Raw genomic sequence first — 26,197 nt, forward strand, 5'->3', positions numbered from 1 at the left:
TGCATTCAAGGAGACATAGGGATTCCACAACATAGTATTAGAGAGAAATTCCTTATGTTTTAAGTAATGAATTTCTTATAAGAGAAAATATTTGGTTTAGTAGATAATTTTGTTATTAATGTTACTGCATACATTTCAGGGGAAAGTGTTATGGATTTTATTTTTATTTAGTTTTATGACATTGGATAAAAGGGTTTCCATGTGGTATTTATTTCCTTGTCTTTGTTTATCATGGGAAATATTTTTGCTAGTCTTTTGAGAACACTATGTAAATACCATTTGTGGAGGCCACATGACAAGAGCTTTGAAGCCATTTGAAACAAGCATTTTTAAATTATAGAAGAATATAATTTTAGTCTTTAGTCAGTCATGTATTTTGATAAAGCAACTGATTTTCCTTTACTCTTATTTTGATTAATTAGACAGGGCAATTTAGGATTCTTTTTGAGGAACTATAAAGAACCTTTCCTCTCATGTAATAAAAGAGACTTGAGAGTAAAATGTGGTAAGTTTGCCTTGGTATTAGAAGTAAATTTTCAGGTTTTTAATTTCGATCACCATAGTCCTGTGTGATAGTATATATCCTCTATAGGAACAACAGAACAAAAGTGATCTTTAGTCTCCACAAAAACTCTGGATAATGTATTGTCATTAATACTTAGTCTGTTGGATGGTTTTTTGGTAGTCTTTGTTGGTAACAGTAAATGCACATGAGTTACAATTTAAAATTTAGATTTCTAGGCCTGGCTCTTAAGGTTTGGTGTACTTACTTTTATCATTTTAACATGTTACCCAATCAGTTGTCCTTTGGAAGGCAGGTTACGTTCCTGGAAATAGCACTATTAGTCAAAAAGAAGTATTTGAATCTCATTTTTGTATGGAATCATTGTTTATTGCTGGGTGGGGGCAGGTTACCAAAAGCTCAGAGTCTAATATTTTAATGGAATTTATCACAAACACCATATTTAATCCACTAACTGTTTAAAGAAACAACACGATTTATTTGTATAAAATTTAAACATGCTTATGTAGAAATTAGTTTAAAAGAATTACATGGTGGTTATCTAACATTGTAAGAATATAGTGCCATAGTGTATGGTATATAGTTGCAATTTTCTTAGTAAGTCCTGCGTTATTTTTTGCTATTTTTGTTATTTTTACTTTTTGCAAAAATTGGATGATGGAATGTGAGCCACATGAGGGAAGAGACTTCGACATTTTAGAGTACTTATATTCCCAGTGTAGGCACTCAATAAATCCTTACTAAGTAAATGAATGGCTGAATACTTTGAGCATGATTATGTAGACCTGAAGGAACTTTTTTTTTTTTAAAGAAGATGTTGGGGGTAGGAGTTTATTAATTAATTTATTTTTGTTCTGTTGGGTCTTCGTTTCTGTGCGAGGGCTTCCTCTAGTTGTGGCAAGCGGGGGCCACTCTTCATCGCGGTGCGCGGGCCTCTCACTTATCGCGCCCTCTCTTTTTGCGGAGCACAGGCTCCAGACGCACAGGCTCAGTAGTTGTGGCTCATGGGCCTAGTTGCTCCGCGGCATGTGCGATCCTCCCAGACCAGGGCTCAAACCCGTGTCCCCTGCATTAGCAGGCAGATTCTCAACCACTGTGCCACCAGGGAAGCCCTGAAGGTACTTTTTAATGAAATGTTGGTATAGTTTTGAGAAGACTTTTAGAGAAACTTAGGCTTAATTGATTGTTTTGTACAAAACTGATCTAGGGATGTTTAATATCTTTATTCTCATCATCAGGTTATTTGTAGCAGGTAAACTCATTGGAGACAAAGTTGTTTTTGTTTTGTTTTGTTTTAACATTTGAAGTTAAGACCCATATTATCAGAAATAGCTGAGTAACGTGTTTCTTTTATTCTTTTAACAAACATTTTAAGTATCAGTAGGAATTTAATATTAATTTATTAAGTATCAGTATGTGCTTCATACTGTTGGCCACAAATGTGAAAAATCATTTTAGTGGTAAAGTGTAACAAGTGTGAGGCACTGTCCTGTAAGATGAAGGTCTCTTATTCTACAGGAGTCCACAGGAAGACTTGAACATGCATGGTCATGGCATTATTCGTAATCACCAAAAGCTGGAAGCAATTGAAATGTCCATCAGCTAGTGAATGGATAAACAAAATATAGTATATTGTACAATGGAATACTACCCAGCAATGAAAAAGAAAAATACTCATACATATGACAAAATGGATGAACCACAAAAAACTTATGTAAACAAAGTCAGATACATAAGAGTACATATTGCATAATTCCATTATATGAAATTTATATTTATAAGGCAAAACTATAGAGATAGAAAGCAGATGAGCGGTGGGTGAGGAGTCGGAGTGCAGATTGACTGAAAATGGACATGAGGGGACTTTTGGGGTGATAGAAGTGTTCTAAAAGTGGAATGTGGTAATGCTTACACAAATACGTAAATTTACAAAAGCTCATTGGATTGTACACTTAAAATGGGTGAATTTTATAGTATGTATCAATAAAGCTTTAAAAAAGATTGCCTGTCTTATTTATTGCAGTAAGATAATGAACATATGACAAATGCTAAAACAAACTAAAGGTAGAATGAATGAATGAATATTAAGCAATGTTTCCTTTATTTTTTTCTTCCAGTTTTTTTGAGATATAATTGACATACAGCGCTATATAAATTTAAGGTGTATAGCATAATGACTTACATACATCATGAAGTTATTATCACAATAAGTTTAGGGAACATCTATCATCTCATACAGATACAAAATAAAAGAAAAAGAAAAAATTTTTTTCCTTGTGATGAGAATTCTTAGTATTTACTGTCTTAACAACTTTCATGTATTACAAACAGCAGTGTTAATATATTAATCATGTTGTACATTACATCCCTGGTACTTATTTATCTGATAACTGGAAATTTAAACACTTTGACTGCTTTCATCCAATTACCCCTCCCGTCACCCCCGGCCTCTGATAACCACAAATCTGATCTCTTTTTCTATGAGTTTGATTGTTTTTGAAGTATAACTGACCAACAACACTATGTTAGTTCCCAGTGTACAACATAGTGATTTGTTATTTCTATTCATTACAAAATGATCACCACAGCAGTGATTCCTTTAAAACTTTAAATAAACCAATAAGGAGTAGGGAGTGTAGTCAGTTGGAAGAAGGCACCTCCACTCTCCTGCAGCAACCAGAACAAGGAAAATTCAGCTATCCTGCCAACCTCTCCTCCCTTACTCCCTTTGAGAATCACTTTTCTATGTGATATATTTCCCTTAGACAGGAGGATTCTTTGAAATAGATATATGTATAACATCTGTGTCTGCTTCTAGTACTATAGTGAGGAATGGAGTATAGTAACAATGAAAATTGGGATCTATGGGCTTTCTATTATGAGTAGTGCTATTAATTATGGTACCATTTGGGTTTTTCTTCCCTTCAACAAATATCTACTGAATGTTTATTTCATGCCTGACTCCTTCCTGAAATACTGAATTACAATTTGGAAGTCCAGTGATTTAGGAAATCACTGAATTTTTTTCCATTTTTAAAGATTTTTAGAATGTTGCTCTGTAATAGAATCAAATAATGAAGCAGTCTAGGTAATTAGTGGTTTGTCTTTTTAAATGCCTTGTTTTAACTTTTGAAAATTTGTTTAAGAGCAGTCATTTTAATCTTGAAAATTCTCTGTAGTTCCCAATATTGCTTTTACCTAAGAAGTGATTATTTCACAAATACTGTATAACTTCAGTATGTATTTAGATGCGTCTTAATTTCTGGCACTAAGATAAAAGTTAGTTAATACTAAATGGCTTACAAATTAAAATAACATTCCTCTGCCTCATCTATCCCCATCCAATTTCTGCTTCCTAGAGGCTACCACTTGCAGTAATTTAACAGTTTCTTCTACTGTTTGCTTTCATATTTCTAAATTAGGAACTTACCCTGCTTGTTATCTGTTGACTTCCTGTTATGAAGATGAAGATTTGACTGTCTGTACTCTTAACTGACAGCAGATTAATCATATGCCAGAAATGAAAAAAAAATTTAAGTAGATGAAAGAACAGATATTCCCCAAAGCGCTTATGTTTTAAAATTATGCACTTTCTAGTAATTTGTATTATTAGTCTTCTAGAAAAAGGATTTGATGTTTTAGTCTCATTCCTGAGTACTTTATGGTAGATTAGAGTATTGCCTCAATTGTAGGATGAGGTTTATAACTTAAAAAAAAAGTTTTGATGCAGTGTAATTTCTATACAATAAAATTCCTCAATTTTTAGTGTATGAGTCAGTGACTAGACGTGTATACAGTCATGCAACCCCCAACACAATTATGATACAGAACTTCTTTTTATCTCAAAATATTATTACCTCATGCCTCTATAGTCAGTTTCTTATCTCCACCTTCTGACCTGTTTTGTCACTACAGTTTTGCCATTTCTGGAATTTCATATAAATGGAATCATGTATATACTATTCTGTGTCTGACTTCTTTCACTTAGCATAATGTTGTTTGAAATTCATTCATGTTGTCCTATGAATCAGTAGCTAAGTCCTTTATATTGCTGAGTCCATTGTATGAATATGCCACAGTTTGTTTATTCATTTACCAGTTGATAGACATTAGGTTGTGTGTAGTTTCTAGCTATTATAAGTAAAGATGCTACATACTTTTATGAACAGGTCTTTCTGTAGATATATGTTTTCATTTTTCTTACCTACGTAGGAGTAGAATTCTGGGTCACATAGTAAGTGTGTATATAACTTTATAAAGAAACTACGAAACCATTCTCCAAAGTGGCTGTACCATTTTACATCCTGACTAGCAGTGTAGGGCACTTCCAGTAGCTCCAGATCCTGGATAGCACTTGGTATTGTCAGTCTTTTAAATTTTAGCCATTCTAGTGGGTGTGTCGTAGTATCTCACTGTGTTTTATTTTGCATGTTCCTAGTGATTTTGAATATCTTATTGTGTGTTTGTTTGCCATTGATATATCTTCTTTGGTGAAGGGTCTGTGTCTTTTGCTTTTTATTTTATTTAGTTGTTTTCTTATTGAGTTGTAAGAGTTCTTTGTAAATTTTGGATACAAATTCTTTGTTACATATGTGGTTTACAAATGTTTTCTCCTCAGTGGTTTGCCTTTGTCATCTTCTTAACAGTGTCTTTTGAAAAACAAAACTTTTAAATTTTGATGAAGTCCAGTTTACATGTTTATCTTTCATGGTTCATGCTTCTTTTTTTTATTTTTTGAATTTTATTTATTTTTTTATACAGCAGGTTCTTATCAGTTATCCATTTTATACCTATTAGTGTATACATGTCAATCTCAATCTCCCAATTCATCCCACCACCACCATCCCCCATGCCACTTTCCCCACTTTGTGTGCATATGTTTGTTCTCTACATCTGTGTCTCTATTTCTGCCCTGAAAACCGGTTCATCTGTACCATTTTTCTAGGTTCCACATATATGCATTAATATATGATATTTGTTTTTCTTCTTCTGACTTACTTCACTCTGTATGACAGTCTTAGATCCATCCATGTCTCTACAAATGACCCAATTTCGTTCCTTCTTATGGCTGAGTAATATTCCATTGTATATATATACCACATCTTCTTTATCCATTCATCTGTCAGTGGGCATTTAGGTTGCTTCCATGACCTGGCTATTGTAAATACTGCTGCTGTGAACATTGGGGTGCATGTGTCTTTTTGAATTATGGTTTTCTCTAAGTATATGCCCAGTAGTGGGATTGCTGGGTCATATGGTAGTTATATTTTTAGTTTTTTAAGGAACCTCCATACTGTTCTCCATAGTGACTATCAATTTACATTCCCACCAACAGTGCAAGAGGGTTCCCTTTTCTCCACACCCTGTCCAGCATTTGTTGTTTGTAGATTTTCTGATGATGCCCATTCTGACCGGTGTGAGATGATATCTCATTGTAGTTTTGATTTGCATTTCTCTAATGATTAGTGATGTTGAGCAGGTTTTCATGTGCTTCTTGGCCATCTGTATGTCTTCTTTGTAGAAATGTCTATTTAGGTCTTCTGCCTATTTTTGGATTGCGTTGTTTGTTTTTTTAATATTGAGCTGCATGAGCCATTTGTATATTTTGGAGATTAATCCTTTGTCCATTGATTCATTTGCAACTATTTTCTCCCATTCTGAGAGTTGTCTTTTCATCTTGTTTATAGTTTCCTTTGCTTTGCAAAAGCTTTTAAGTTTCACTAGGTCCAATTTGTTTATTTTTGTTTTTATTTCCATTACTCTAGGAGGTGGATCAAAAAAGGTCTTGCTGTGATTTATGTCAAAGAGTGTTCTTCCTATGTTTTCCTCTAAGAGTTTTATAGTGTCCAGTCTTACATGTAGGTGTCTAATCCATTTTGACTTTATTTTTGTGTATGGTGTTAGAGAGTGTTCTAATTTCATTCTTTTACATGTAGCTGTCCAGTTTTCCCAGCACCACTTATTGAAGATACTGCTTTTTCTCCACTGTATATCCTTGCCTCCTTTGTCATAGATTAGTTGACCATAGGTACGTGGGTTTATCTCTGGGCTTTCTGTCCTGTTCCATTGATCTTTATTTCTGTTGTTGTTCAAGTACCGTATTGTCTTGATAACCGTAGCTTTGTAGTATAGTCTGACGTCAGGGAATCTGATTCCTCCAGCTCCGTTTTCTTCCCTCAAGACTGCTTTGGCTATTCGGGGTCTTTTATGTCTCCATACAAATTTTAAGATTTTTTGTTATAGTTCTGTAAAAAATGCCATTGGTAATTTCATAGGGATTGCATTGAATCTGTGGATTGCTTTGGGTAGTATAGTCATTTTCACAATATTGATTCTTCCAATCCAAGAACATGGTATATCTCTCCATCTGTTTGTATCATCTTTAATTTCTTTCATCAGTGTCTTAGCGTTTTCTGCATACAGGTGTTTTGTCTCCATAGGTAGGTTTATTCCTAGGTGGTTTTTTTTTCGGTACGCGGGCCTCTCAATGTTATGGCCTCTCCCGTTGTGGAGCACAGGCTCCGGACGCACAGGCTCAGTGGCCATGGCTCACGGGCCTATCCGCTCTGTGGCATGTGGGATCTTCCCAGACTGGAGCATGAACCTGTGTCTCCTGCATCGTCAGGCGGACTCTCAACCACTGCGCCACCAGGGAAGCCCATATTCCTAGGTATTTTATTCTTTTTGTTGCAGTGGTAAATGGGAGTGTTTCCTTAATTTCTCTTTCAGATTTTTCATCATTAGTGTATAGGAATGCAAGAGATTTCTGTGCATTAATTTTGTATCCTGCAACTTTACCAAAGTCATTGATTAGCTCTAGTAGTTTTCTGGTGGCATCTTTAGGATTCTCTATGTATAGCATCATGTCATCTGCAAACAGTGACAGCTTTACTTCTTTTCCAATTTGTATTCCTTTTATTTATTTTTCTTCTCTGATTGCCATGGCTAGGACTTCTAAAACTATGTTGAATAATAGTGGTGAGAGTGGACATCCTTGTCTTGTTCCTGATCTTAGAGGAAATGCTTTCAGTTTTTCACCATTGAGAATGATGTTTGCTGTGAGTTTGTCATATACGGCCTTTATTATGTTGAGGTGGGTTCCCTCTGTGCCCACTTTCTGGAGAGTTTTTTTTATCATGAATGGGTGTTGAATTTTGTCAAAAGCTTTTTCTGCATCTATTGAGGTGATCATATGGTTTTTCTTCTTCAATTTGTTAATATGGTGTATCACATTGATTGATCGGCGTATATTGAAGAATCCTTGTATCCCTGGGATAAATCCCCCTTGATCATGGTGTATGATCCTTTTAATGTGTTGTTGGATTCTGTTTGCTAGTATTTTGTTGAGGGTTTTTCCATCCATATTCATCAGAGATATTGGTCTGTAATTTTCATTTTTTGTAGTATTTTTGTCTGGTTATGGTATCAGGGTGATGGTGGCCTCATAGAATGAGTTGGGAGTGTTCCTTCCTCTGCAATTTTTTGGAAGAGTTTGAGAAGCATGGGCGTTAGCTCTTCTCTGAATGTTTGATAGAATTCACCTGTGAAGCTATCTGGTCCAGGACCTTGTTTGTTGGAAGATTTTTAATCACAGTTTCAATTTCATTACTTGTGATTGGTCTGTTCATATTTTCTGTTTCTTGCTGGTTCAGTCTTGGAAGGTTATACCTTCCTAAGAATTTGTCCATTTCTTCCAGGATGTCCATTTTATTGGCATAGGGTTGCTTGTAGTAGTCTCTTAGGATGCTTTGTATTTTTGTGGTGTCTGGCAACTTGTCCTTTTGCATTTCTAATTTTATTGATTTGAGTCCTCTCCCTCCTTTTCTTGATGAGTCTGGCTAATGGTTTATCAATTTTGTTATCTTCTCAAAGAACCAGCTTTTAATTTTATTGATCTTTGCTATTGTTTTCTTTGTTTCTATTTCATTTATTTCTGCTCTGATCTTTATGATTTCTTTCCTTCTACTAACTTTGGATTTTGTTTGTTCTTCTTTCTCTAGTTTCTTTAAGTGTAAGATTAGATTGTTTATTTGAGATCTTTCTTGTTTCTTGACATGGGCTTGTATTGCTGTAAACTTCCCTCTTAGAACTGCTTTTGCTGCATCCCATCGGTTTTGGATCATCGTGTTTTCGTTGTTAATTTGTTTCTAGGTGTTGTTTGATTTCCTCTTTGATTTCTTCAGTGATCTCTTGGTTATTTAGTAACGTATTGTTTAACCTCCATGTATTTTTTGTGTGTTTTTTCCATTTTTTTCCCTGTAATTGATTTCTAATCTCATAGCATTATGGTCAGAAAAGATGCTTGATATGATTTCAGTTTTCATAAATTTACTGAGGCTTGATTTGTGACCCACGATGTGATCTATCCTGGAGAATGTTCCATGTGCATTTGAGAAGAAAGTGTTATCTGTTTTTGGATGGAATGTCCTATAAATATCAATTAAATCTGTCTGGTCTGTTGTATCATTTAAAGCTTGTGTTTCCTTAGTAATTTTCTGTTTGGATGATCTGTCCATTGGTGTAAAGTGAGGTGTTAAAGTCCCCCACTATTATTGTGTTACTGTCGATTTCCTCTTTTATAGCTGTTAGCAGTTGCCTTATGTATTGAGGTGCTCCTATGTTGGGAGCATATATATTTATAATTGTTATATCTTCCTCTTGGAATGATCTCTTGATCATTATGTAGTGTCCTTCCTTGTCTCTTGTAACTTTCTTTATTTTAAAATCTATTTTATCTGATATGAGTACTGCTACACCAGCTTTCTTTTGATTTCCATTTGCATGGAATATCTTTTTCCATCCCCTGCCTTTCAGTCTGTATGTGTCCCTAGGTCTGAAGTGGGTCTCTTGTAGACAGCATATATACGGGTCTTGTTTTTGTATCCATTCAGCAAGCCTGTGTCTTTTGGTTGGAGCATGTAATCCATTCATGTTGAAGGTAATTATTGACATGTATGTTCCTGTTACCATTTTATTAACTGTTTTGGGTTTATTTTTGTAGGTCCTTTTCTTCTCTTGTGTGTCCCACTTAGAGAAGTTCCTTTAGCATTTGTTGTAAAGCTGATTTTGGTGGTGCTGAATTCTCTTAGCTTTTGCTTGTCTGTAAAGCTTTTGATTTCTCCATCAAATGTGAATGAGATCCTTGCAGGGTAGAGTAATCTTGGTTGTAGGTTCTTCCCTTTCATCACTTTAAGTATATCATGCCACTCCCTTCTGGCTCATAGAGTTTCTGCTGAGAAATCGGCTGTTAACCTTATGCGAGTTCCCTTGTATGTTATTTGTTGTTTTTCCCTTGCTGCTTTCAATAATTTTTCTTTGTCTTTAAATTTTTGCCAGTTTGATTACTGTGTGTCTCAGTGTGTTTCTCCTTGGGTTTATCCTGTATGGGACTCTCTGCACTTCCTGGACTTGGGTGGCTATTTCCTTTCCCATATTAGGGAAGTTTTTGACTATAATCTCTTCAGATATTTTCTCTGGTCCTTTCTCTCTCTGTTCTCCTTCTGGGACCCTGATAATGCGAATGTTGTTATGTTTCATGTTGTCCCAGAGGTCTCTTAGGCTGTCTTCATGTCTTTTCATTCTTTTTTCTTTATTCTGTTCCGCAGCAGTGAATTCCACCATTCTGTCTTCCAGGTCATTTATCCGTTCTTCTGCCTCAGTTATTCTGCTATTGATTCCTTCTAGTGTATTTTTCATTTCAGTTATTGTATTGTTCATCTCTGTTTGTTTGTTCTTTAATTCTTCTAGGACTTTGTTAAACATTTCTTGCATCTACTTGATCTTTGCCTCCATTCTTTTTCTGAGGTCCTGGATCATCTTCACTATGATTATTCTGAATTCTTTTTCTGGAAGGTTGCCTATCTCCACTTCATTTAGTTGTTTTTCAGGGGCTTTATGTTGTTCCTTCATCTGGTACCTAATCCTCTGCCTTTTCATCTTGTCTGTCTTTCTGTGAATGCGGTTTTTGTTCCACAGGCTGCAGGATTGTATTTCTTCTTGCTTCTGCTGTCTGCCCTCTGGTGGATGAGGCTATCTAAGAGGCTTGAGCAAGTTTCCTGATGGGAGGGACTGGTGGTGGGTAGAGCTCAATAAAACTTTAATCCACTTTTCTGCTGATGGGTGGTGCTGGGTTCCCTTTCTGTTGGTTGTTTGACCTGAGGCTACCCAACATTGAAGCCTACCGGGCACTTTGGTGGGGCTAATGGTGAACTCTGGGAGAGCTCCAGGAGTACTTCCCAGAACTTCTGCTGCCAGTGTCCTTGTCCTCATGGTGAGACACAGCCACCCCGTGCCTCTATAGGAGACCCTCCAACACTAGCAGGTAGGTCTGGTTCAGTCTCCTACAGGGTCACTGCTCCTTCCCCTGGGTCCTGATGCACACACTACTTTGTGTGTGCCCTCCTAGAGTGGAGTCTCTGTTTCTCCCAGTCCTGTCAAAGTCCTGCAATCAAATCCCGCTAGCCTTCAAAGTCTGATTCTCTAGGAATTCCTGCTCCCGTTGCCGGACCCCCAGGCTGGGAAGCCTGACATGGGGCCCAGAACCTTCACTCCAGTGGGTGGCCTTCTGTGGTATAAGTGTTCTCCAATTTGTGAGTCACCCACCCAGCAGTTATGGGATTTGATTTTATTGTGATTGTGCCCCTCCTACCATCTCATTGTGGCTTCTCCTTTGTATTTGGATGTGAGGTATGTTTTTTGGTGAGTTTCAGTGTCTTCCTGTTGATGATTGTTCAGCAGTTACTTGTGATTCCGGTGCTCTCGCAAGAGAGAGTAAGCACACGTCCTTCTACTCCGCCATCTTGAACCAATCTCTCTGGTTCATGCTTCTTACATCCTAAGAAATATTTGCAAAATCCAAGATCACAAAATTTTCTCTTAAGTTTTCTATAGGTAATCCATTTAGATCTGAGATTCATTTAGAGTAATTTTTTTAGAAGGTGTGAGGTAACAGTTGAAGTTCACTTTTTGGCAAATGGACCTCCAGTTGTTTCACTATCATTTACTGAAAAGACATTTCTACATTGAATTGCCTTGGGATCTTTGTAAAAAATGAAAGGACCATGTATGTGTGAATCTATTTGTGGACTCTATTCTTTTCCATTGATCTAAATATTTATCTTTACTAAAATACCACACTGTCTTAATTACTGCAGGTTTTCTAGTAAGTCATGAAGTTAGGTAGCGTAAGCCTTCCAAATTGGTTCATCTTTTTCAAAAGTTCCTTTGAGTATTCTAGGTCTTTTTCATTTTCACATATATTATTGAAGCTGCTTGTCACTTTCTACAACAAAGCCTACTAGAGTTTTGATTGGGATTGCATTGAATCTGTAGATTAATTTGGGGGAGACTTGACACATCTGAACAACATTTAATCTTTTGATGCATGAACATGGTATATCTCCCCATTCATTCAATTATTTAGATGTTTTTAAAATTCAGCAGTATTTTGTAGTTTTTCAGAGTGTGGGTAATGCACATACTTCAATAAATTAGTTAATATTTGTTAAAGTAGTTAATATTCTTTGATGCTATTGTAAATAGCAATTGAATTTGGTATATTGACCTTGTAAACCTACTTTGCTAAACTCACTTATTAGTTCTAGTAATTTGTATATTAGGATTTTCTAAATAGACACTAAATGATGTTTACGTTAAAGATATTTTTACTTTTTCCTTACCTTTCTGTATGATATTTATTTTTCTTGCCTTGTTTCATTGGCTAGGACCTCTAGTACAGTGGCTGAATAGAAGCTGATGAGAGTGAACATCCTTGCCTTGCTTCTGATATTGGGAAAACATATATTCTTTCACCATTGATATGACAACTATAGATTTTTTTGTAGATGCCTTTTAACAAGTTGAGGAAATTCCTTTATTTCCTAATTTGCTGAAAGTTTTTATCATGAATGAATGGATGAATTTTGTCAAATGCTTTTTCTACATCTATTGAGATTATACTGTGGTTTTTCTTTTTTATTCTGTTAATATGGTTAATTACACTGATTTCATTTTTTTGAACCTTAAACTAATCTTGCATTCCTGGAATAAACCCTACTTGGTCATGGTGTATTTTACAATACTCACGCTAACATCTCTAGTTAGTACAGACTCCACAAGTTTAAGGGTGCAGTCCCCAACATGACTGCCCTCACTACAGTTGCCAGATGCAAGTTTAAGAGTCCCCAGGCCACCCACGTTTATGACCAACTGACTACAAATTTAGGTGTTCCCACAATCCCCTCAGGTTCAGTAGTTCAATAGAACTACTCATGAAACTCAGGAAAGTGCTATACTTACGATTACAGGTTTTATTATAAATAATACAAATCACGACCAGCCAAATGAAGGGATGCATAGGGTGAGGTCCTGGAGAATCCTGGGCATGGAGCTTCTGTGTCCTGTCCGTGTACTATCAGGATACATTACCCTGCTGGCAGATTGATGTGTTCACCAACCAGGAAGCTCACCTGAACCTTGGATTCTAGAGTTTTTATTTCCATATCATTATGTAGTCACAGTTGATTGAATCATTCACCATGTGATTGAACTCTCTAGTGACCCTCCTCTCCCCAGAGGTTGGCTGGTATCAGTTGCTCAAAGCCTGAATCCTCTAATTACATGGCTGGTCTTTCTGGCATGACCAGTCCAATTTAAGTCATCTCCCTAGCATAAACTCAAGAGTGGTCCAAGAGCCCACCATGAATAACAGAAGACACTCCTATAACTGAGGAAATTCCAAGGTGTCCGAAGCTCTGTCCCAGGAAATTGGGACAAAGACCAGACAAGTTTTTTATTGTAAAACTGATAGTTTCTATAAATTCGCTAATATTTTCTCAAGAATTTTTGTGTCTGTGTTCTTGAGGGAATAGTAGTCTGTGGTTTTGTTTTGTTTTGTTTTTCAATGTAAGTTCTTTGTCAGGTTTTGGTATCAGGGTAATACTGGCCTCAAAATGAATTGGGAAATATTTCCATTTCCTTTATATTTTGAAATATGTTCTGTAGAATTAGTATTATTTATTCCCTAAATGCTTGGTAAAATTTGCCAATGAATACTTCTGGGCCTGGAGTTTTTTTGTGGGCAGGTTGTTTTTTGTTGTTGTTGTTGTTCTCGCTAATTTTTTCCTTGCTCTTATGGCACCATGACTTTTTTTTTTTAACATTTTTATTGGAGTATAATTGCTTTACAATGGTGTGTTAGTTTCTGCTTTATAACAAAGTGAATCAGTTATACATATACACATGTTCCCATATCTCTTCCCTCCTGCGTCTCCCTCCCTTCCACCCTTCCTATCCCACCCCTCTAGGGGGTCACACACCACCTAGCTGATCTCCTTGTGCTACGCGGCTGCTTCCCACTAGCTATCCACTTTACTCTTGGTAGTGTATATATGTCCATGCCACTCTCTCACCTCGTCACAGCCTCCCCGTCCCCCTCCCCATATCCTCAAGTCCATGCTCTAGTAGGTCTGTGTCTTTATTCCTGTCTTACCCCTAGGTTCTTCATGACCTTTTTTTTTTTTCCTTAGATTCCATATATATGTGTTAGCATACGGTATTTGTTTTTCTCCTTCTGACTTACCTCACTCTATATGACAGACTCTAGGTCCATCCACCTCACCACAAATAACTCAATTTCGTTTCTTTTTATGGCTGAGTAATATTCCATTGTATATATGTGCCACATCTTCTTTATCCATTCATCTGTTGATGGACACTTAGGTTACTTCCACGTCCTGGCTATTGTAAATAGAGCTGCAATGAACATTTTGGTACATGACTCTTTTTGAATTATGGTTTTCTCAGGATATATGCCCAGTAGTGGGATTGCTGGGTCGTATGGTAGTTCTATTTGTAGTTTTTTAAGGAACCTCCATGCTGTTCTCCATAGTGGCTGTATCAATTTACATTCCCACCAACAGTGCAAGAGTGCTCCCTTTTCTCCACACCCTTTCCAGCATTTATTGTTTCTAGATTTTTTGATGATGGCCATTCTGACCGGTGTGAGATGATATCTCATTGTAGTTTTGATTTGCATTTCTCTAATGATTAATGATGTTGAGCATTCTTTCATGTGTTTGTTGGCAATCTGTATATCTTCTTTGGAGAAACGTCTATTTAGGTCTTCTGTTTGTGGGCAGGTTTTTGATTATGAATGCAATTTCTGTAATAGATGCAAGGCTGACGCTAACTCTCTATTTCTTCTTGAGTTAGTTTTGATAATTTGTATCTTTCAAGAAATTTGTCCATTTCATCTACATGTTGAATTTATTGGCATAAAGCTGTTCATAATATTCTCTTATCATCCTTTTAATGTGTGTAGTATCTGTAGTGATGTGCTCTCTTTTGTTCCTGATATTAGTTATTTTTTTTGTGTTGGTAATTTTTGCCTTTTTTCTGCATCAGTTTTAGAAAAGTTTATCCATTTTACTGCGTTTTTTTCTTAAAGTCAACTTTTGGTTTTATTGATACTCTCTGTTGTTTCCTGTCTTCTATTTTGTTTATTCCTGTTCTTGGCTTTATTATTTCTTCCTCTACTTCAGAGTTTGTCAACCCCAGCACTATTGACATTTTGGGCCAGATAATTCTGTTTTGAGCATCATTGGATGTTTCGCAGCATCCCTGGCCTCTCCTCACAAAACACCAGTAGTGTCTCCCTGGTGTGATAACCAAAAATGTCTCCAGATGTGGCCAAATATCTTCTGGTGGGAAAAATAGCCCACACAGTTGAGATCCATTGCCCACCTTCTTTTGGTTTAGTTTGCTTTTTTTCTACCTTCTAAAGGTGGAAGGCATTGATTTTGGACTCCATCACTGCCCCCTACCCCAACATAAGGATTTAAAGCTAGAAATATTTTTCTCTAAACACTGCTTTAGCTGCATGCCACAAATTTTGAAATGTTGTATTTCTTTATCATCCACCTGAAGATACTTTGTTTTCTTTGTGATTTGTTCTTTAACCTGTGACTTCTTATTTCCTTTTCTATTTCATTGGGCTTAATTTGCTCTTGTTTTTGTAGCTTCTCAAGGTGAAAGTTAGACCATAGATTTTTAACTTTGTTTTTTATACTAATAGAAGAATTTAAAGCTAAACATTTCTAAGTACTGCTTTAGATACATCCAACAAATTTTGACATGTTGTGTTTTCATTATCATTCAGTTCAGAATATTTTCTGATTTCTTTGTCATTTTTCTTTGATTTGTCGCTTATTTTCCAAATATTGCTATTTTCCTAGTTATCTTATTGTTACTGATTTCTAATTCCATTGTGCTTAGAGAACTTACTCTGTATGATTTTTTTTTTTTTTTTTTTTTTTTTTTTTGGCTGTGTCGGGTCTTCGTTTCTGTGCGAGAGCTTTCTCTAGTTGTGGCAAGTGGTGGCCACTCTTCATCGCGGTGCGCGGGCCTCTCACTATCGCGGCCTCTCTTGTTGCGGAGCACAGGCTCCAGACGCGCAGGCTCAGCAGTTGTGGCTCACGGGCCTAGTTGCTCCGCGGCATGTTGGATCTTCCCAGACCAGGGCTCGAACCCGTGTCCCCTGCATTAGCAGGCAGATTCTCAACCACTGCGCCACCAGGGAAGCCCTCTGTATGATTTTAGTACTTAAATTTATTGAAAATTATGCTTTACAAAGTGCATAACTTAGGAACGTTTATGTAATATATCAAAAGATTTACCAGAGACAAATTAGAGTGTTTGCTGTATTTGAAATAAGAATTGATTTTTACTGAATTTGATTCATGTGTAATTTTTTCATTTTTTCTTGTTTATTGAAAATGTACATACAGAAAAGTGTATAAATCCTAAGTGTATAGCTCGATGAATTTTCACAAAGGTGAAGAAATAAAATATTATAGACTTACTGTCAACCCTACCTGAGGTAACTACAGTCTTCTTTTGATACCATTAGTTTTGCCAGTTTTTAACTTTATACGAATGGGGTTATGCAGTGTGTATTTTTGTATCTGCCATTTTTCATTCAGCACTATGTTGAAATTTTAAAAATTCATCCATGTTATTGCATAATAGTTCATTCTCAGGGCTCTATAGTATTACATTATATCAATATGAATGTTCCACAATTTATTCATCCATCCTACTATTGATGGACATTTGAATTTCCAGTTTTGGGCTAGTATGAAAAGAATGTGTATTCTCTTGTATGTCCTTTGGTGAGCATATTTATGTATATTAGTTTGGTGTATGCCTCTGAGGGAAAATGCTGAATCATAAGGTATGCATATATTCAGCTTTGATAGTAAGTTTTAAGAAAAACTTATTAATTGTAGTTATTGTTATGCATCCTGTTTAGACACTTGCTTTTTTGTGGTCTTAGTTATTGTGGTGGGTTTTTTTGTTATTGTTATGGAAGAAGTAGTACGTTTCTTATGAGGCATTTTTCCTAAAAGTGCAGTATTCAAGTTTTACTGTCTTTAATGTTTTTTTTAAAATATGTACTTGTGATAGAAATAAATGTACAAAACTACTTCTTTGAAAGAATTACTTTATTGGCAATAAGCATGATTTTCTTTTATTACAGTGTTCTTCAAACTTTATTGACCACTTTATTATATACCACTAGCAGCAAAAAACTACTGTATACCTGATATATTTGTATGTGTTGATAATTGTATACATGTATCACTGTACTAATATTTTATAAATATAGAATAAAGTTTAAGAAGAAGAATAAACATAAATAGAAGTTTCACTATTCAACCAATTCTTTTTCAACCCCTTTAGGTATATACTTTAGAGACCTCCTGCTCTAATAAAGCTGAAGTTTAAGCTTTAGGATACAGTTAGAAAATATTCATTTAGCATCATAGAATGTGTTCTTTTCATTGTGTGGAGGACAACATCCACTAGGCACTTTAGGATTAGAAAATAAGTGAAATGAAAATGTTAACAAATTAGGGGTTGGCTCATTAATCCAACAAAGATAGAAGTCTTTTCTTTTGTTGGAAGAGAATATTAATTCTGGGAATGGGGGCTTTTATCTTCCTTCCATGGTGGTACTACTCTTGAGCCAAATGGTACAATTTTGTGCAGTTTCAATTCTACGCTTCATTTCATTGACTGCCACCAAACTGCACCCTAAAGAATTAAAAGTTTACATATTAAAGCAGTGTTGTAGTCAGTGAAAAATCACAGATTTGGTTGAGATAATGACTCCCACTCAAGCAGAGAATACGTTAGCATGTCTCTTAAAGGGATAGTATTTGCGAAAAAGATTACTGTGATTTGATGATAAAATGATAGAAATGTCTTTATCCCTGTCCTTGGAAGTTGTTAAGCATTCAGAGTAAGAGTGTCTGAAAGGAAGACAGTTCATAGTGTTTGTTCTCAGAGGTGTATTTTTGTTTGGAGAAGAAAAGTGTGCTAACCAGATGGATTATTCAGAACATCTCAGCTTTATAGGGAATTTATCATAATGGGTTATTTTAATGGCATATTATTGGAAGGGTTTGGTCAGGCACATAGGCTCAGGGAAGCAAAGAGGTTGTTTCTGAGTGTGCTAGGATGTGATGCGTTCAACTTCTCTGTTTGCCAGCACTGTTTGGATCGTTATTTTCTGCGTGTACGTATAATTAGACGTCATACCTTAAATCTTATACCGTCCTCACAGCCGACTAAATGATCAAAAGACCTGTCTTTTCCTTCAGTTTCTTTTTTAATCATTATGGTTGGTTGGTTGTTTCCAGGCTAATTCCAAGTGTTACTAAGAACCTCTCAATTTGTTGCCCCATGCAATATGTTTAACATTGTTTTAGGTAGTATATTTTCAGTCTTGTTAAAAATAATAAGAATATTTACAGTGGCTAACATTTACTGAATACTTACTAGGTGCTGATGCTTTTACATTATTCTCTGATTCTCACAGTAACCCAGCCAAGGCATGTGGTATTATTCCAGTTTTACAAACGAGAAAACTGTTAATTAGAGAGGTTAAATAATTTGTTCAAAGTTCCACAGCTAATGTGAGCGATAGGGCTAATATTTAAACTCAGGGCTTTTTTCCATTTTTGTTCTCTGGTTTTGCTTTGGACTTCACAACTCTGCTTGTTTGCTTGTGCTATCTCCTTTCCACTTGGAATGTCTTCTCCCTACTAGGTCTGGTTTCTAGTAGTAGCAAATGTACTCATCATGTAAGCCGCAGACCAAATGTCCCCTTTTCTAAAGCCCCATTTTCTGATAGCCCCATTTGTAAGTAAACTCTGCATCTTTTAAACTCTCACAACACTTTGTACCTTTCTTAATATATTTGTTTTGCCTTGAGTTATAATTATTCCTGTAAATGTCTTAATCTACCAGCTAGAGACTGTCTCTGATTCCTTGCAGCTTAAGACAATTTTGAACATTGAAGATATGCAGTATTTGTTGACTTGATATTAGAGGCAAAAAAGTCATCAAAATAGGAGTAAATGCTACTGATGCATTTTTTAAAAATTGGAAGAATACGGCAATATGATAAAGATTAGTACATATGTGATCATTTTTGCTTCTTGGTATTTGGAAATCTTGTTAAATTTTACTAGTGGTATAACTAGATATGGCATACATTTTCTGGTTTGGTGGAAAAGTTCATATACTTAGCTATCATTTTATATTTTTTAAGAAGATAATAAAGAAAAATCTGAGAGAGTTGGGAAGAACCTGCTGTTTTAATTTTGTTCACAGCAGTGGTTCAGATTATGTTCTTTTGGTGTAAGCTTTGATAGTAGGCTCAATATAATGCTGGAATTCAGCAATTGGTTATCTTTGGATATATATCTTTTTTTTTTTTTTTTTTGCGGTACGCGGGCCTCTCACTGCTGTGGCCTCTCCCGTTGCGGAACACAGGCTCCGGACGCACAGGCTCAGCGGCCATGGCTCACGGGCCCAGCCACTCCGCCACGCGTGGGATCCTCCTGAACTGGGGCACGAACCCGCGTCCTCTGCATCGGCAGGCGGACTGCCAACCACTGTGCCACCAGGGAAGCCCGGATATATATCTTTTGCATTTAGGGCCATATGTGGAATACCAAACTGTTTGAAATAAGTATACGGTGCATAGTCTTCGTCTCTCTAAATAGATTATTTCCATTTATTACTTACTGTAGTATTTCTTTTTTTTTTCTCTGCTTCTCTCTCTCTTTTAAATTAATTAATTATTTTTTAAATTTTTTGGCTGCGTTGGGTCTTCGTTGGGCTTTCTCTAGTTGCGGCAAAGGTGGGGGCTACTCTTCGTTGCGGTGTGCGGGCTTCTCATTGCAGTGGCTCCTCTTGTGGAGCATGAGCTCTAGGCACACGGGCTTCAGTAGTTGTGGCTCATGGGCTCTAGAGCACAGGCTCAGTAGTTGTGGCACATGGGCTTAGTTACTCCAAGGCATGCGGGATCTTCCCGGACCAGGGCTCGAACCCATGTCCCCTGCATTGGTAGGCGGATTCTTAACCAGTGCGCCACCAGGGAAGTCCCCTTACTATAGTATTTCATTGTTTTTGTTTTACTTGTTCTGAGTTTTCTTCTCAGATTAAGGCAATTAAACCAAAACTTACTAAGAGGGGGTGGGTGGGATATTTTATTATTGATCACACGTTCAAATTTTGGACAATATTTTTTTGCTTTAAGTCTCTTTCAAATACACCTTTTCCCTCTTCTAACTTATTGATTTACTTTGACATTTCATTCAAACAACAAAGAACTTAAACCTTTTAATAAATACTTATATGTGGTAGAGATTTGGTTGTAATTTATTGAGTTTTGAAGTCTGAGTCTGTGTTATACTGAAAGTTCTGTGTTTTTATTGTTTCTCCCATCTGAGTCATATATATCCTTGCCATTAATTTGTCTGAACTCTTAAAGCATCCTGAGATTTTTTTTTACATCTCGAGAGAGAGAGAGAGATGTTCTCTTATTAAGATAATCTCTTGAAAATGAACATCAAACTACAATGAGGTATCACCTCACACCAGTCAGGATGGCCATCATCAAAATATCTACAAACAGGGGCTTCCCTGGTGGCGCAGTGGTTGAGGGTCCGCCTGCCGATGCAGGGGACACAGGTTCGTGCCCCGGTCCGGGAGGATCCCACATGCTGCGGAGCGGCTGGGCCCGTGAGCTGTGGCTGCTGGGCCTGTGCATCCGGAGCCTGTGCTCCACAATGGGAGAGGCCACAACGGTGAGAGGCCCGCGTACCGCAAAAAAAGAAAAAAATTTACAAACAGTAAATGCTGGAGAGGGTGTGGAGAAAAGGGAACCCTCTTGCACTGTTGGTGGGAATGTAAATTGGTACAACCACTATGGAGAACAGTATGGAGGTTTCTTAAAAAACTAAAAATAGAACTACCATACAACCCAGTAATCCCACTACTGGGCATATACCCTGAGAAAACCACAATTCAAAAAGAGTCATATACCACAGTGTTCATTACAGCTCTATTTACAATAGCCAGGACATGGAAGCAAACTAAGTGTCCATCGACAGGTGAATGGATAAAGAATATGTGGTATATATATATACAATGGAATATTACTCAGCCATAAAAAGAAACGAAATTGAGTTATTTGTAGTGAAGTAGATGGAAATAGAGTCTGTCATATAGAGTGAAGTAAGTCAGAAAGAGGAAAACAAATACCGTATGCTAACACATATATTAGGAATCAAAAAAAAATGGTTCTGAAGAACCTAGGGGCAGGACAGGAATGAAGATGCAGACGTAGAGAATGGACTTGAGGACATGCGGAGGGGGAAGGGGAAGCTGGGACAAAGTGAGAGAGTGGCGTGGACATATATACACTACCAAATGTAAAATAGATACCTAGTGGGAAGCAGCCACATAGCTCAGGGAGATCAGCTCGGTGCTTTGTGACCACCTAGAGGGGTGGGATAGGGAGACGCAAGAGGGAGGAGATTTGGGGATATATGTATATGTAGAGCTGATACGCTTTTTTATAAAGCGGAAACTAACACACCATTGTAAAGCAATTATACTCCATTAAAGATGTTTAAGAAAAAATGAACATCAGTCTTTTTCATCCTGTGTCACTTGGACCTTATGAAACTGCTAAGAAAGCAAAAGGTGGACAGTAGACAGTAATTCAAAGAAGGCTTTTGGCTCTTGAACTAAGACAGTGGGTAAAATTTCCACAAATTATGAGACTGACAAAAATATTGTTAAAATTAAGAAATTTGATTATTAAATATCCATTAAAATAATAAATCAGATTAAAGTAATCAGTAATATAATAATCTGAAGGCTTTTGACATTAACCAGAATATATTAAATGCTTAAAGTTTCAGTTCTGATGACAGGAACTTAAATTTTCCTTTATAAAATTCCATTATTGTTAATGCCAAACTATTGTAAAAATAATACGTTTATTCAAGAGAACTGAGTATAACATAATTCTAATAGTAGCTAACTTTAGGTAGAGTTTGTTATATTTTGATGTTCAACATAAATTTGTTTATTCCTCATAACAATCATATGAGGCAAGTACTGTTATTTTTCCTATTTCGTAGATGAGAAAACTGAGCACAGAGAAATGAAGGGACTTTTAAAAGGCCACACAATACTTGAACCCAGTCAGTCAGGCCTTAGAGTCTGTGCCCTTAACCTCTCTTCAGTATTGCTTGTCACTGAGTGGTTAAGAACTTGGGGTTTGGAGTAACAAAGACGTGGGCTTAAATCATGGCTGCAACTTATATTCTTGGGACAAGAGCATGTCTCTTTACCTCTCTGAGCCTCAGTATTCTTGTTTATAAAATGAGGGTTGTTTGGAAGATAAAATGAGGTAATGTATGTTAACTGTTTAGCAGACACTCAGCTTGTTCAATAGATGGTAAGTATTATTGTAACAAATACTAATAAGTAAAATGAAAAAAGTCACAAACGGAAGACTTTGTTAGCATTTTGAGGTGTATCCTCCCAGTCTTTTAAACATGTGTTTTTTATTTTATTAATATATTTTCTTCTGTTCATGTTATTTTTTTCCCTTGTATAACTTTTTTTGGTTTATGTTTCACATTCAAGGAAAGAAGGCTTGAATTTGTCTGTATCACTTAGCAATAAGACAAGCCTGTTTCAGCTTCTGTGGTGGCCAAAACTTTTTCTCTCCCTATGTTTAGGAGTAGGTAAGTGGAGATAGAAGAGGACACGGAAGTACATATACCTTTTTTTTAAACAAAAAAAATGGGATTATGTTTGAATTAAAATTTCTAATATGATGTCTACAAATCAGTAAAACGTAGGACCCTAGAAGTAGGCAAGAGAATACTTGCTAGTATCAATTTTATCAAAAATGACAATGAGATCCTAATTTCAAAATATTTAGAGTTGTTAACTGAAAACAGTATACCTGAATGAACAGTCTTAATGAACATAGACTATTTCTTCTTGATGAGTGAGATAGATAGAAGTCTGACCATGTATTGCATTGTTAAATAAATTAACTGGGTAAATTTATTTAGCAGTACCTAAGCTAATCCCCCTTTCTATAGCCTCAGCAACAAAACATGGCTAATACTCTTTTTTTCCCCCTTTTTTCCTCCCTTTTAGGTCTACACACAATGAGCTGGAAAAGAATCGGTGAGTCAGTGATGAGGTGCAGCTTTCATATATGTTAAAAAGCAAACTCAATATTTGACCTGTGAAAATATATTGCATATGTAGTTATAACTTTTTTACATGTGTAACATATCATGGTTCTGATATATGTGTATTCTCTCCAAAAAGTAGTCCGCTTACGCTATCTAAACTGGAAGACATAAATATACTCTTAAGTTTATTTGAATTTTGAGTTTATGTTGAGCGTTCTTTATTTCTGTCTCAACGGGTTAATTTTGATAGGTTCATGGCTTAAATATGGTCTTGCTAAAGGATTAGGTTTCTGTAATGGAGCTAATAACTATTATGGGAAATTGTAGGATATTGAATTTCTCTTTCTTTGCAGTTCATTCATTCATTCATTCATGCATTCAACAAATCTTTATCTTGCACCATCTATATGTCAGTGCCAGGCAGGCGTAATGCTTTACATAGTAAATACAAGAATGTGTAAGGCAGTTTCTGACCTTAAGGGATTTATAGCTTCCTGGGAGAGAAAGATAAGTAATTAAAATACTGTATAGTGTGGTAAGTATGATGATACTGTATAGTGTGGTAAGTATGATGATGGAGAAGCAGAGGATGCTGAAAGATCATTTTTGAAGGTCACCTGATTCTCTCTTGAGGGAGTCTTAGAAGACTTTCCAGAGGATAGTGAGCACTGTTTGTTGAGGAGACTGCAAGAGGTTCAGTATGAGTATAAAAGATGGTAGCATGAGGCAAGCCAAGCCAGATGTTGACAATTATGCTGAAGAGTTTGGACTTTTTCTGAGAGCAGTAAGCAGTTGAATGATTTTAAAGTGGGTTGTCATATGATCATATTTGGGTTTTGGAAAGATCACTTTGGCTACAGTATAAAGAATTGGCTGATTGGCAGAAGGGATCTCAGAGACAAGAAAACTCTTTGGAGGCCATTGGAAGCCTCCAAGGTAAGAGATGATGGTAGCCATTGGAGATAGAAGTAGACAGAATAAAGAAATAGTATGGAATATAATCAATAGAAATTGGTGATTAGTTGGCTATGGAAGGTTAAGTTTTAGATTGTATTATCATTTACTAAAAAAAGGAATGTAGGAAGAGGACAAGTTTGGGGGAGAAGATGAGGATTGAATGACTAAATATTCTCTTTTTGGTACGGAGGTTAAAGTAATAAGCAACAAACTGGAATTGTTTATATTAGCCGTTTTTTAAATTATATAAGTTTCAGATGTACAGCACTGTAATTCGACATCTGTATGCACTAAAAAGTGACCACCATACAGTTGACCACCTTCATCCATTGCACCCTGCCCCACAACCTCCTTCCCCTCTGGTAACCAGTAATCTGTTCTCTGTATCTATAGGTTTGTTTTTTTTGTTTTGTTTTGTTTTTTTAGATTCCACGGACAAGTGAAATCATAGGTATTTGTCTTTCTCTGTGTGGCTTATTTCACTTAGCATATACCTTCAAGGTCCATTCATGTTGTCACCAATGGCAGAATTTCATTCTTTTTTATGGCTGAGTAGGATTCCCTTGTGTGCATGTGTGTGTGTGTGTGTGTGTGTGTGTGTGTGTGTGTGTATACACACACACATGCCACATCATCCATTAATCCATTGATAGACACTTAGGTTATTTCCATATCTTTACTACTGTAGATAATGCTGCAATGAACATAGGGGTGCATGTATCTTTTCAAATCACTGTTTTCCTGTTCTTTGGATAAATACCCAGAAGTAGAATAGCTGGATGTACCACCCATTTTTGACATACAAGATCTCTATGACCTTCAACTTTTTGTCCTGCCCTTTTTTAAATAGCAGGGCCCTTACATATTGACTAACCTAACTGCCTCACTGCAGATGAATTTAAATGTCAAATCCTCTTGAAGAGGCTTAGCATTTTCCTCCAGGCTGACTTAGTGGCTTTTACCACTTTATTTGCACAATGCTCTGTTCACATCTCCTACTGTAAAACTTAATCAGGTAGTCTTATAATTATCTGTTTATATGTCTCTTTCTGCCAAATGACTATGACTACCTCAAAGGTAGGGATTCTGTTTTGTTCAGTTTTGTATTCTTGGTGTCTAGCATTTGATGCATGTATAGTAGATGGTAGCTTTAATACTGAATGAAGGATAAAACTGGAGCAAAGTTCAGTGGTCTAGTCAAAAATGTTTTGCTAGTTTGAGGCAAAGCAGTTTGGCAGGAAATGTTTTAAAGAGTCTTTTCTGTCTTATATTTCTAGTATATTAAAGGAAGTATCCGGCTAGTTTAAACATGGCAAAAGGACTAAGAAATAACAGCTTTGAAGATACTAAAAATAAAACCTTCTCTTGACCTTTAGAGCACAGAGTGTATTTTTGGGCCATATGTTTTAAATACTGGTAAACATGTGGCTTTTATAATTATTTCACCCACATGAATGTGGCCCTTGAGAGACCCTCATTGGAAATCTAGCAAAAACCTTTGTTTAACACGAGAGTAAAGAGACTGTTTAGTAAAGTATTTGGAATTGAGCTTTTAAAACCTTTGAGTAAACTTCATTCAATGCATTCTGTATATCAGTTCTGACTTATTGATAACCTTATCACCCATAGTATTACTTTGATATGCCCTGTAACTTGTTTAATCTCATATTTGTCTAAAGCACTGGAGTAGCATGTGTGGCTTTTATCACCTGGACTGTACCTGATCTCTGCTCTCTCCAGTGAAGGCTTTTTGTTCCCATTTTATTTACTTACGTCTAAGACTTTCTGGCTGGTTTCCTACCCTACCTCTCTTAAGGCATGGTTCAGTTATCCTTTTCTGTCCTCTTCTGATAGTCCTAGATGTCTTTATTTCTCAAATTATGTCTTCTCCTCTCTCCCGTCTTCCCTCCTGTTCTTTCGTCCTCCCTCCCTCTCTTCTTTGAGGTTGAAAGGTAATATAGAATTAACCTTTCCAAGATATATTTGTTTTTAAAAGGGATATTTATCAATATAAATAAATTTCTAATTTAGTGGAATGTGTCAGAGGATGAGTGTTAAAGGAAGAATACAATTGAGTAACCTATACTCCACTTCTGAAAAGTGGATCTAACAAGAAAACAAATATTGGTAGACACAG

The 26,197-nt window shown here is 36.3% G+C and overlaps 1 protein-coding gene across 2 annotated transcripts in view; it reads left to right on the forward strand.

Annotated features, from left to right (window-relative positions):
• Positions 1–26,197, forward strand: part of MXI1 (MAX interactor 1, dimerization protein) — a 98,714-nt gene that overhangs the window by 26,673 nt on the left and 45,844 nt on the right. For both annotated transcript variants that reach the window (XM_060125309.1, XM_060125310.1), the window contains exon 3: positions 23,063–23,092. In XM_060125309.1, the coding sequence (XP_059981292.1) occupies positions 23,063–23,092 (30 nt within the window). The remainder of the gene's footprint in view (positions 1–23,062; positions 23,093–26,197) is intronic.

Source organism: Lagenorhynchus albirostris, chromosome 16 (assembly GCF_949774975.1).
Source record: "Lagenorhynchus albirostris chromosome 16, mLagAlb1.1, whole genome shotgun sequence".
NCBI lineage: Eukaryota > Metazoa > Chordata > Mammalia > Artiodactyla > Delphinidae > Lagenorhynchus > Lagenorhynchus albirostris.